The sequence below is a fragment of the Halichoeres trimaculatus genome, unplaced genomic scaffold (assembly GCF_033239565.1).
Source record: "Halichoeres trimaculatus isolate MK-OKI-2021-1 unplaced genomic scaffold, fHalTri1.1 fHalTri1_scaffold_10, whole genome shotgun sequence".
Taxonomy (NCBI): Eukaryota; Metazoa; Chordata; class Actinopteri; order Labriformes; family Labridae; genus Halichoeres; species Halichoeres trimaculatus.
Genome location: NW_027437187.1, coordinates 28,337,799 through 28,350,951, shown reverse-complemented (window position 1 = coordinate 28,350,951; position 13,153 = coordinate 28,337,799). Strand labels below are relative to the sequence as shown.

The 13,153-nt window shown below is 42.9% G+C and overlaps 1 protein-coding gene across 2 annotated transcripts in view; it reads left to right on the top strand.

Moving 5' to 3' along the window:
* Positions 1-12,663, top strand: part of ano3 (anoctamin 3) — a 51,738-nt gene extending 39,075 nt beyond the window's left edge. For both annotated transcript variants that reach the window (XM_074678336.1, XM_074678335.1), the window contains exons 14-25: positions 2,603-2,685; positions 2,832-2,972; positions 3,290-3,454; positions 3,651-3,687; positions 3,810-3,921; positions 4,221-4,278; positions 4,517-4,614; positions 4,908-5,074; positions 5,193-5,345; positions 8,395-8,545; positions 8,634-8,811; positions 9,305-12,663. In XM_074678336.1, coding sequence (XP_074534437.1) covers positions 2,603-2,685; positions 2,832-2,972; positions 3,290-3,454; positions 3,651-3,687; positions 3,810-3,921; positions 4,221-4,278; positions 4,517-4,614; positions 4,908-5,074; positions 5,193-5,345; positions 8,395-8,545; positions 8,634-8,811; positions 9,305-9,487 — 1,526 coding nt within the window. In that variant the 3' untranslated portion in view covers positions 9,488-12,663. The remainder of the gene's footprint in view (positions 1-2,602; positions 2,686-2,831; positions 2,973-3,289; positions 3,455-3,650; positions 3,688-3,809; positions 3,922-4,220; positions 4,279-4,516; positions 4,615-4,907; positions 5,075-5,192; positions 5,346-8,394; positions 8,546-8,633; positions 8,812-9,304) is intronic.
* Positions 12,664-13,153: the final 490 nt, after the last annotated feature.

Below are 13,153 nucleotides of genomic sequence, written 5' to 3'. Positions count from 1 at the left end.
TGGTGAGGTTGGAGTTGGTGGATGATTACTGGTAGGACATAACCAGTACACACCCACACTTTCTGGACCTTAAACTTCACTACAAACTAAGTCTGCTTGTTGTCAGGTTTCAGGTTTCAAACAATAGTGCTTCCCAACTACAAATTAAAACATTACCTTGACGCTTTGCAAGTTGTCCCAAACAAGTAGAGGTTGTGTTAAAAAGATCCAGTTGCTTCCAGAGCCAATGCATATCTAGGCAAGAGTCTTGTTCTTACAACAGAAGGCAAAAGTACTCATGGGAAACTGATGCAATGTCCCAGAAAATTACTACCAATTCCCACCAAAGGTGTTACTACAGTCAGCACCACAAGTAGAATAGAATAGAATAGAATAGAATAGAATAGAATAGAATAGAATAGAACTTTATTGTCATTGTAACAAGTACAACGAAATTGAAGTCACAGCAGCAATCAAGAAAACAAAAGTAAGAAAGTGTATCGAAAGTGCAAAAAGGTCCATAAGAAAATAGATGCTGACAGCTTGTCCATTATTCTCCAGTTTCTGCCAGCCTCCACCTCCACAGGGTCCAGGACTGAGCTTCTTCAGTAATGCTCCATCTCTGTCTCCTGTATCCTGTCTGCTCACAGCAGGTGAAGCTCTTCCACTGTAGCGTTGGTGTCCAGTATTAGCTTTGTTAGCCATGTCTGTGAATAGCATGATGCTACTCTGCCCTCTAGTATTCCCTCTGTTGCTGGGTTAGCACAGCTAGCTCGTCCATCTTATTGGAGATAGATCTTACATTCCCAATAACGACGGATGGAAGGACAGGTCCATGTTGTCACTTCTTAGCTCAGACCTGAGAACCAGCACGTCGTCCTCACCTCCTTCTCCTCACCTTGTGGGAAACATCAGGCCTTACACCAGTTAGCATTGACATGATACAGGCTGCTAACAGCTGAGTTCACATGTATACCATGCAGCCATGGTTACATCTCCAGACAAACACAGGAGAAAAAGTAGTAAAAATATCTCAGAAGCCACAAAAAGTTTGGTGTGCATGACCAACAATGAGCCATACAAAGTAATGATCCACTCCAAATACAAAGATTACAAAAAAGAGATGAAAAATTTACAAGAAACAGACACAGAAGAGAGAGCTGCTGCAAAAGGCAGCCATAGCCAACAGGGTGGGGCTACATGCTGTAGTGTCCTTTTTTGCTTAAAAACTTTTGTTATATATAAATACGAGCCTTATATCCCAAATCATCATAGAACATAAAGACTTGTGTCCAGACTAACTAAATAAATTGCTGAAAAGTGCAATGAACCAGAAAAAAAGAGAACATTTTACACATATCCCTTTAATGACATAAATGTCATGGCTGTCTCACTCAAAAATGTAAAAAGAAACGTGTTGACGTGTGCTCAATGTAGGAAGCAACATAAACAACTGTGGTATAGATCGTAATGTTTATGTTATTGACACTTCATACTGGATTTCTGTAAAAACATCAGTGGAAGGAAACAGCGCTCTGGGACATTTTAAAACACAATATGAAAGTGTATCTCCTGTTGGTTTTTATGTAAAAAGAATGATTGATCCATGTTATCTGGTTTCAAATCCACTGCCAATTAAAAACTTAATATGCAAATCGTGGCACCAGTGCTCGAATGGGTGAAACTGCTCTGACACAAACAGAAAGCCAATGAAGAGCATCGCTGCAGCATTTTGCAGCTGTAGATCCTGAAGATCTGATCAAAAATGGTTCATTATATAAATATTTGAATTTCCCTTGTCTGTTGATTAATCAGTCGATTAAATATCTGCTCCAGCTCATGTGATGAGCTGTGATACATGAGTCATCTCACACGGATACAGAAGCTGTGCAGCACTGATTGAACGCTCCTGACAGCTCCATGTATTCCTCCTCCTGCTGCAGCAGCACATGTGTGTTACACGTCTAATGAAAACTGACAAAAGCGCTGAATCAGCGGTGTAGTTTTACACTGTGCTGCCATCGTCGGTCATACATGATTACACCACTCTTTCCCCTCTGATCTGTCACTGTCTTTGCACTAATTCTACTTTTCCACATACATGAACCCTGACAGTGAGGAATGAGGAGCAGCTTTTCTTCTTCCTTGTGTCAGATATCTGTTATAAACCACAGCACGTGAAAAGTGCAGACAGAAGAAAAGAGTAAGAACATCACTCCTGATGTTGTGCGCCACTAGAGACACAAAAGCATCTGACACAAAGGAAACAATGCCTCCAGACTAGACTCTACCCACAGAAAGCTGTACTTTACTCTGAAGCCTTTCAACATAAAATGGATCTCGCCTGAGAAAGGCAAGACTTGTGCCCCAAAGATTGAGCAAGTAAAGCCTATTTGCTGTTTCCACTTTTCTTTAACTTCAGCAGAGAATAAAGAGCGTCTGGTGAGCTGTTATCACTTCTTTTAATGGCCCATTTGTGTCAGGTTGTCTGACCATGATGTGGTGTTTGGTTCTGCTTTGTAGTCACACTCACACACTCTGTAGGCACATAAATCTCAATCTTTCTGTGCATTGCAAATCAAAGATGATCAATAATGTGATTGATACCTGATCCCTTCTTCAGCCACTGTGTTCCTGGAGTTCTGGAAAAGGAGGCGGGCAGAGCTGACTTATGACTGGGACCTCATTGATTGGGAGGAGGAAGAAGTAAGTCATCGATATGAGTCAATAGATCTGAGTTCATTTGATTGACTTTCTGCTTTAAGCCAAACCTTCATGCAGCACTCATTCTGTGAGCGTGGTGTGTGTAAGAGTTAATTAATCGCCCTAAATGGATGTTTTTTGTGAATCAGGAGGAGCTGAGGCCTCAGTTTGAAGCCAAATACTCGAGAATGGAGAGAGTCAACCCCATCTCTGGCAAACCTGAGCCTTTCCAGCCGTTCTCTGACAAACTCAGCCGACTCATGGTGTCTGTGTCCGGAATATTCCTCATGGTAAACGCTTTCATCTCTAAATAATCTGCCCCCTTTTGGGATTTGGGATCAGAGTGAGATCACTGTTATTTTGTGTGCCACCTTTGGAGTGTTTATGATGCACCAGCAGTGGCATAACATCGCCCCCTGCTGGATACAAAATGTACTAAAAGGAAAAAGTGGATTTGGCTTTTCTGATGAATGAATTTCTTTTGTTTTGTGATTAAAAATTAATAATGAATGCTCATCAATCTGAGTAACCTCTTTGTCAGATAAGATGGCACTCCTCCTGTCTGATCTGAAGTGTTAACCCGTGATTTCAAACCTTTTCTGTCCAGATTTCTCTCGTTCTGACCGCCGTGTTCGCCGTGGTGGTTTTCCGACTCATCGCCATGGAGAAGTTTGCGTCCATCAACTGGGACTTTGTGCAAAACAACTTTCAGTTTGCCACATCTGGCACCGGTGTCTGCATTAACTTCATGATCATTATGTCTCTCAACATGGTGAGTGTTTGGAGCAGCACCATTTGGCACGTTTACTGTCCAACAAATGTGTCGAGAATTGTTTTATAGAGAAATCTGTTCCAGGAGCTGTCACATCATCAGCCAGAGAGGTTTTGATGCAGTTGCAGGGATTTCTTTCTCACAATCTTTCCCCTTTTCTAACATTTCCATGCCTCTTAATGTGATCATCCTTCAGGTTTATGAGAAGGTGGCTTATCTGCTGACGAATTTAGGTGAGCTTTACCCTCAACGCTGCCACATTTAAACCATCTTTATCTCTTGCTGCCTACATTATTTGGCACACATTTTCCTTTTCCCTTGTCTCCGTGATAACCCCTTTTTCTCCCCACTACAGAGCACCCACGGACAGAGTCTGAGTGGGAGAACAGCTTTGCTCTGAAGATGTTCCTCTTCCAGTTTGTGAATCTGAACAGCTCCACATTTTACATCGCTTTCTTCCTCGGAAGGTAGGCTGACTGCCATGAACTCTTCAGTTCCTGTTTACAGTGAATTTAATGAAAGATTATGCTGGGATTTTTTGTTTCAAAGTCCCATGTCAAGGCTGCCAAGACTCTTTCTTTTTCAGCTCTCTGTGTTTAGTCATGACTGAGTGTTTGCAGAATCCTGTCGTGACTAGAATTGTAGCAGAGCCGGGGTTTATTAGACATGATTAGCACCTTTAAGTATCCTTTTTTTCCACTCAGGCTTTATTAGTTTTCTTCTGATTGAATTTCACGGCTAATGTTGTCACTCTCAATCCGTTCAGGTTTGCTGGCAGGCCGGGAAAATACAATAAACTCTTTAATCGATGGAGGCTGGAGGAGGTGAGTGCAATTAGGCAGCGCCACATGTGGGCTGATTATTGCCTCCTGTTTAAGGAAATATTTAGAGTTTTTATGTGATCCATCCGTACATGTCACCATATGAACAATAAATCTTCACCATAATTATCGAGAGGGGATATTTTAATGATCTGTAGCAGAATATGATGAAGTGTTACCAGGAATCAGTCATGCTAATGAACTATTGTTACGAGTTATGGGTGTTTTTTCTTTCTGGCAGTGTCACCCGAGCGGCTGTTTGATTGATCTCTGCCTGCAAATGGGCGTCATCATGTTCTTCAAACAAATCTGGAACAACTTCATGGAGCTTGGTTTCCCGTAAGCAATCATTATTTATCATCACACGCCTCTTTCTCACAAACCTATTAGAAAACACCACACTGACTGAATCCTCAATGTTGTGGATTTAAACGACTGGCATTTTACAAAACGTGGTGTCATTTCTCTGATATTTCTCGTCTTGGTTCATCTCAACATGAAAAGGATTTTCTCCTGCAGAAACTCATCAGATCCTCTTCTCGGGGGCTGGGGAAAAGAGCTCCTGTAGTGCCGTACACATTGTCAGAAATAATTGCTTTGAGATGACAGCTAGCGTCTTGCTATATTTTCAGTTTGCTGCAGAACTGGTGGTCTCGTAGGAAGATGAAGAAAGGAGGAGGTGGTGGTAGTAGTGGAGGGCAGAACGTGGAGAATAAAGCCCAGCTTCCACAGTGGGACAAAGACTGGAATCTGCAGCCGATGAACGCTCACGGGCTTGTGGATGAATACCTTGAAATGGGTAAAACACTGCATTCCTTTGCATTTCTCTGAAAGACGATGAAATGATGTCTTTGCTCCGCGCAGGATCTGAATCAGACATCCTCGTGAGCTCATCCAAACGTTTCTTTCCTCCTCAGTTCTCCAGTTTGGCTTCACCACCATCTTTGTCGCTGCCTTCCCGCTGGCTCCTCTCCTCGCTCTGCTCAACAACATCATTGAGATTCGACTTGACGCTTACAAGTTCGTCACTCAGTGGAGGAGACCCATGCCTGCCCGAGCCACTGACATAGGTCAGTGTGATCTCCGGCTGCCAACACACCTCCTCTCTGTGGCTTTATTTTTAGATCAGAGCCACATTTTCCAGCACAAACATTTTCTACCCTATGGAGAAAGATATGTCCCTATACTCTCTGAGGCTGTACTGCCATATGCTGCATGTCCCTCCCACCAGCCTAACACCCTAAACTGCATCCTCTAACTGCCGTATAATATATGACCTGATGCTTCTTGTGGCATGTTGCCCTGTAATTAAAGACAGAGCCCAGCCTCAAACATTCAACATTTCCCAGCTCTGATTAACACATTATAGCTCAGTTGCACAGAATCTGAGCGCAAAGCCTCTTTGGAGGTTAAGATGACAGGATGTGATCACACAGAGGCAAGTCTGATGCTAAAAAGGCAAAGAGAGGATTTTTCTATACTGGAAATACAGAAGCCTCAACAACTTTATTCTAATGAAATTAAAAATGTGCCACAGTTCACAAGCAGTTCTGTTAATGGATGAGTTCGGTTTATACAGTTTTTACATTGTTTATAGCATGAAGTAGAACAAAATACTCACCCAGAAGGCTTTCCTGATCCAAGCAGTGCTTCGGGAGATATTTAGATCCAAAATCGTGCAGCGGACGTCCGTAGAATGGGATCCATCAGGGCATAGACAGCGCTGCTTCTAAAACTGCATTAATCGACCAAAAACTTGTGTTTTTCACCAACATGCGCAGTACTCTCTGGAGAGCTGACCCCTTTCTTTGAGGGGAAAACGTAGACAAAGTCTTTGTGAGTTCAGAGGTCAGTACAGCCACACAGCGCTGTCTGGAGTGACACAGACTGCAGCAGAGGACTAACCCGGAGCGGACCATGATGGAATATTGGTGAAAAACATGAGTATTTGAACGATTTATGCAGTTTTAGGAGCGCACTGTCTATGCCCCGATGGATCCCATTATACGGACGTCCGCTGCACGATTTTGGATCTAAATATCTCCTGAAGCACTGCTTGGATCAGGAAAGCCTTCTGGGTGAGTATTTTGTTCTACTTCATTCTATAAACAATGCAAAAGCTGTATAAACTGAACTTGTCCTTTAATGTATAAACAGAAAGTCTTTTGACTATCTCGGAGGGCAGTTAGTATTCATCCTGACAAATTATTCACCAAATAGAGGGAAATTAAGGAGAGGGATATACCAGATGTGTCTTCACCAAATCTGACAGGTTTCTGTTAAAGTCAGTGTGTGAACCCACAGCGGCTCCGCTCTGTTGCGGTTCAGCAGCTCCAGCAGGTTGGAGCCCTCAGCATCAGTTACACAAGCCTCCTAAATTTGACGGATGCCAGCATAGTGACATGTCAATCTACAAAAAGCAGATCAAGCAGGACAGGAAGTCGTGCACAAAAACTGCATTAAAATGCCAGTTGACTTTCACAATACTATAAACCAGGGGTGTCAAACTTATTTTCAGGGCCACATCAGCATAATGCTTGCCCTCAAAGGGACAGATGTGACTTTAAGACAGTATAAAATGTAGCTAAATGTAATTTAAAATAAATGCAACTACTGCATTAAAACTGAATCCTTTGAAAAAGACTTTGCAGCACAGACAATTTCTTCAGCAACAACAAAGCTAGTCTTTACTGCCACGTTGTGTTTGGTTATGGCTTTCTTTAACACATCCAGCTGAGATTGTAGTTAACATTTTAAATCTTGCATTATTTGTTCTTTTTCTTAAAGGCTCACTTTGGCGTACTTAGCGCTGTGTTTGGTGTCAAAATGCTGACGTAGATAGTACTCTTTGACAACTGTCACAGCCTCATAACACAAAAGACACTCAGTTTTTTCTCCTTGAAGCACAATCACATATTGGCCTTCCCATCTTCCTTCTAACAGCCTTCATCTGCATCAACTTTTCTCTTCCTGGACATTTTGGGATCATTGTTTTTTATCTTAATTCCCCTAGCTCAGAAAATGGCACTGATGTGAAAACACACATTATGGGAAACATAGTTTATGGTCAATGCACCCTTTTGACTTATCTATTGTAAGAAAATCAGACCTTTCCAGCTCTCAGGACCACATAAAATGGCGTGGCCGGCCACATTTGGCCCCGCAGGCCTTGAGTTTGACACGTGCCATAAACTGTCCCAACCAGACTGTTTTTAACGTAAGCCATGAGACAACAGGTTTGAGACAACAGCCCATCATGAATGAAGAGAGGCTCATCATTACGTCTCAAATACACCAGATGCATCTGCAGTCCAGCTCTGCTCTGTTGCACGTTGATTGCGTTTGTCAACTTACACCTGCTGCATGTTTAGTGCGGCTCCGGCATGCGGCAAAAAACTGGATGGCTGCATATTGGCTGCGACATGTCAGACCACCGAAAAAAGTGGATACAGTGTAAGTGGACACACTGACTTCAATGGAAACCAGGGTATGAAGCCAGTCTGAAATGCTAAAAACTGCAGTTCCTCGAGTATCCACTGGAGGCTAGCCACAGAAACGCCACAAACCACAAACACTCCTATTTTTAAGAAAACTTGTTTTTTAGCAACAATAAAAAAAAATTCTACAACCTGGTAGAAAAAAAGAGATTCTAGTTTTTAGTCCGGTAATAGAGGCCTTGTTATTTTCTGTAAGCACAGCTGACTTAACAAGAAGGCTAAGGGCTCACTTCAACCCCTCCTCTTCATTTTTTGCTAGGTCGTCCCAAAGTTAAGTTAGTTCATTCAAACCACAGGATTCAAAACTCCACTTAAGACACAATTGGGTGATGTCACTAAGGCAACGCTTCTGTAAAAAAGTCTTTGGGGGCAGACACAGAAGTGAACCATTAAAACAAGCATCATTTAAAAACTTCTTGGCAAAGTAAGTCATGTATGGAAATGGCAAAAAACATCTGTTTGAAACATTTTTAGTTAAATGTAACCTTTTAAAATTCTCTGCATAACCTTTACCTTAAAGCACAAAAGAGCTTGTATGTTAAACAGTGTGAAGATTGAGCACATTGACTTCTGTTTTTAAGTGGCATAAAAAAGTTTTTCTGCCTCCTGGTTTGTCTGTCAGGTATCTGGCATGGGATCCTGGAAGGAATCGGCGTGCTCGCAGTCATCACCAACGCCTTTGTCATTGCCATCACTTCAGACTACATCCCCCGGTTTGTTTACGCCTTTAAATACGGCCCGTGTGTTGACAAGGGATACCACCACGAGGATGAGTAAGCATTGACGTCTGTGTGTAAGCTTTAAATATACTCAGCACTGCTGTTTATGTTCTGGTCTCAGCGTTCCCTGTCTCGCCTTCAGGTGTTTGCGAGGCTACATGAACAGCAGCCTGTCGGTGTTTGAAATGAACAGCAGCGAAACCAGGTTCTGCAGGTACAGGGACTACAGAGCGCCACCCTGGAGCCCGGTGCCGTACGAGTTCACCCTGCAGTTCTGGCACGTCTTGGCTGCGAGGCTGGCCTTCATCATCGTCTTTGAGGTTTGTTTGCCTTCCTCATGTTTTTTATTTGATGTGTGTGTGTGTGTGTTTACCGTTAAGTCAGGCTGCTAAACCTCAATCCTCTTATGTCTCCTCAGTCCTGTGAAAATTCTGGATTTTTTTGTGTTTATTAATTTATGTGCTGTCAGCACTAAGTGAAAACCTCACAAGCTCAATTTGGGAGCTTCTCATGCTTTCAGTGAAGGTTGCCGCTGCAGTAGTCTGTCTGAGAAATTTAAAACCACAGAAGAAACGCCAAATTCCACGGTGGTCCTTCTAAAAGAGGCCCCATGTTTCTTCTTTTTCCTCGAAAAATTAAATTTTCCCCTGACAAAGCTGCCTTGTACGTGTGTTTTTCTGCCATAAGGAAAAAATAAGAAGTATAGGAGGTTATAGAGGACAAAAAGCTCATACATGTTAAATGATTCATAACATAAAGGAAACTGAAGTGTGGCTTCTGTGTGACTCATAAATGTTTTATGCTCTCCCACAGCACCTGGTGTTTGGGATCAAGTCCTTCATAGCGTACCTTATCCCGGACATGCCCAAAGACCTGTGCGACCGCATGAGGAGGGAGAAGTACCTCATGCAGGAGATGATGTACGAAGCCGAGCTGGAGCACCTGCAGAAGGAGAGAAAGAAGAACGGACGGCGTTATCACCACGAGTGGCCTTAGCTCAAACTCCTGCGACTCTTTCCATGTCTCCAATGCAAGCCGCCAAGCCCTCAAGTCACAGGCACGACCTCCCTCGCCTGCTTCTTTATGTGTTTTAGCTTTGAGAGTCTAGCTTCACTCGGCCGATTCTGTACACCAAAGACACCTTCAGTTCTCACACCGCCTCCACCTCCAAACCTCTCCGGCTTCAGGCCTCTGACCTTTGTCACTCCCTCACCACCAGTCCCATGGCGGCGCTGCTCTTTGTTTCTGACCCTGCTTTGCCTCCATCCCTTAACCCGACCCAGCTCCATCCAGCTGGCTGCCCTTGTTTCTGTGCTGTGTCATGGCTGGGAAAACCTATTTGCAATTGTAATGTTTACTATGCAGAACAAGGGCTGCAGATCACCACTGTTCACTCTCCGGCACACCCACCCTGCACTCTCTATCTCTGTCTCTGTGGCAGCTAGCACTCCGCTTTGACACTGCAGTTCAGTGCAGCTCGCAGCATGGCCGTGTCGCCACCTCCGCTCTGCTGGTTTTATGTGACGGAGCTACCGTGGCGTTTCTTGTTGCAAAAAGTGATTCTGGTGACGTGGCTACCAAATAAGGACATTTTCTATTGCAAAGCAGCTGTAAATCGCCCTCGAAGCATGCTGGTGATGAATATTTGCGGCCATTTCGTAAACTGCAAAGAAAAAGTCACATAAATATGAGTGACAGCGCTCATTGTGGAGGATGTCGACATCTTTAAGGCACAAAGAATTCTCTCTGAAACCATTTAAAGTGCATGGTAGATTTTTTTTTTACCTTTTGATAGACAAAGCCCTGTCTTGACGCCTGGCTCTTGTGCGAGTGAGTGTGTGTGAGTGTGTGTGTGTGTGTGTGTGTGTGTGGGTACTCGGTATGAGCTGTGTGTTAATCTCTGTGCTACCGCTGAGCTCGACTTTCTCCAATCGAGGAAATGTGAACTTAGTTTGATCGTGCCTACAGTTGTGCTCACCACAATTGTGTCACCAACATCACGTGTGCCTGTTTGTGCTGCACGTGCTTTTTTCGAAGTGCAAGAAATATCCTCTCTCCTCGTTTTGTTGTCTGAAAAACTCTCTGAGCTCTCCTGTGAGGACTTGTGAAAGACATGAGTCTCCCTATTGCACCTACTCGGGGCCCTGGCTCCGAAATGGTGCACGTCGTAATGTGACTCCCATCGTGAACAACGTATACGCTCGCATGCAGGAGCCCACAAATCTGCTCTTCCGCTCTGTGCTCGTTCTGCAGCCTGTTTTTCATTTGCTGTTGGAAGCCCTGAAGCGTGGTTAAAACTTGGATCACTGGGACATACCTGTGGCTTGGATGTTCAGTTTGCAAAGAACATCCGAGCCACTGTTCTCCTCATGAAATCTACGCTGACACCCATCAGTTTTGAGCTCATGGTCGGGGGAAGGGTTTCAGCTGCTTCAGCTGCTCGCTGACCTGTGCTGATGAGAAAATGAGACACTTGGTTTCTGGGGGAATGAGGAGTCTTGACTTTGCCTTCTGTTGTGGTCAGGTCTGGAGTCATGGTTTAGAGATCTCAGGAAAACAGGCAGCACGAGCGACACATCCATCAGTGAGTCAGAAGCATAATCATTTCCTGTTTCATTCATGCTGAGATGAAGAGTTTGTTTGTGAGGAAACCGTAGTAATGAGGAAGCTTTAGATTTTGAAGTCTGTGAGAACTTTAATGTGGACCTCGGAGCTTTTACAATAAGATTTAGACTTTAGCGCTTTATGCACAGCAAGCTTATAAAACAAAATCATCTCCCCTCACATATTGCACAATGAAAAGCATATATCATTTTAGCGTACATTATCATGTTTATTTATTTAACTTACTGTTCCTTGTATATATTTATATATGTATTTATGATGTCTGTAATAATTTTATACTTTTTATTTATTGCGATCTGTTTGAGTTCACCTGTTTTCACCCTCAGCTCGACAAAGTGACGTCCACATTTCTCAGGTGTCCTCTGAATGTTTGCAGACTTTCTGTCATATTTTCTAAGACGCAGTCACAGGAATCCCGCTTTTTTAAATATATATTTTTGCATTGCGATGCATTTGCATGACTACACTACACTATTAAGAGCATGTTTAATCCTGCATTATCACGGCAAGTACACTAGAGCAGAAACCATGGCTCACACAGCTCACAACGGATGGTCGTAGAGTGAAGATGCTTTCAGGTCGTAACGTCTAATCCAATGATCATCCACACGAGAGAGATATTTGTTCCCAAATCTTGTTCCAATGTGAAGGAAACCAGCCCAGGTTTCTGCATATCCTCCCTGCTGTGTGAACATTGAAAATCTATGCATGTTGTTATCCTTGAGTGCTACTTTTATTTCGAAGAGATGCAGATGTAAATGTACAGGTACAGTTGTACTGTAGAGTATGCATGACCTAACAGCTGCTTTCTGTACGGTTGTTAACGGCGTCTTAAACATATCACCTCTCTCTTTCAGCGACGGTCGTGTAAAGGGGATCCAGAGGAGACATTAGGTCTCTTAATGAGGCAGAAGTTTTACACTGGAAATAAGAGTTTAGCTTCCAGTTGGATTAATTTAAAGTAACCTGGAATGATATTCAAACAGAGTCTGACGCAGCTTAACACAAGAATCCTCAGATTCATCCAGCTTGTGATCAATTACACGCTCCGTCTTACAGCTGAGGAGCTGAACTCGACAGGACAGGATAAGGAGCTACATCCTCTTGGATGTTTGACTTTTCCAAGCCACAAATTGTTTCCCGATTAATCTGATTCCAGTTCCTCTCTCTATGCTAGCATGGGTCCACCTTCAATCCAAATGCTGCACAGCGTTAGAAAAGGTGTTGCTCACACTTTCTACTGTTGGCAATAGCACAATATGGGTGTTGCGTAATAAGTAATAAAGGCATGACCTTGCACATGTCTGAAAAAAGCAGCAGACGATGCCTCCTAAAAGGATTGTGCTGAGGTTAAAGCACAGTGACGACAGATTTAACTATACAATGAGATGGTACCAGGTGTGACATGAAGTGTATCAATAACATTGTTTACTTCGTTCCTGTTTACATGTAAAAACATATTAAGATGTAAAAAAAAAAATAATGTAACATAAAATAATTTGGATATCACTCTTTTCTGTAATAAATCATGGATTGTATCTTTTAAATATTTTTGTGCTCTTTTCATTTTTCTCACTTTTTCACTCCAAACCATCAAGGAAAGCCTCTGGCCCACGCTGATATCATCTTCATGACAGTCCGAGTAAATCTGCTTATGGAACAATCCGGAGCAGTGTGCAGAGATTGTTTTCCTTTTTCCTCCTCCACTATTATCACAAACCACAAATCTCTCTGCCAAATAGCATCCGTGAAACATATCCTTAAAACGATTCAGTTTCTATACGAGCATTGTAGGATTTTCCCACAGTGTTGGGACTGTTCATTGCCTTCGCCTGTAACTGCTTTTCCATTCGCGTCGTGTCGGTTAACACTGCATTCATGTCTTACTCTGAAATCTAAACACCCAAAGGTTTGGTTTACTTTGAGCTCTGATGACAAATGTTTAATACATCAACTATTTCCTCTGTTCTGCCTGACTCCACACATATTTCCTTTTACCTACTTGACCAGCAGACATTACACACTGGCACAGAAAGC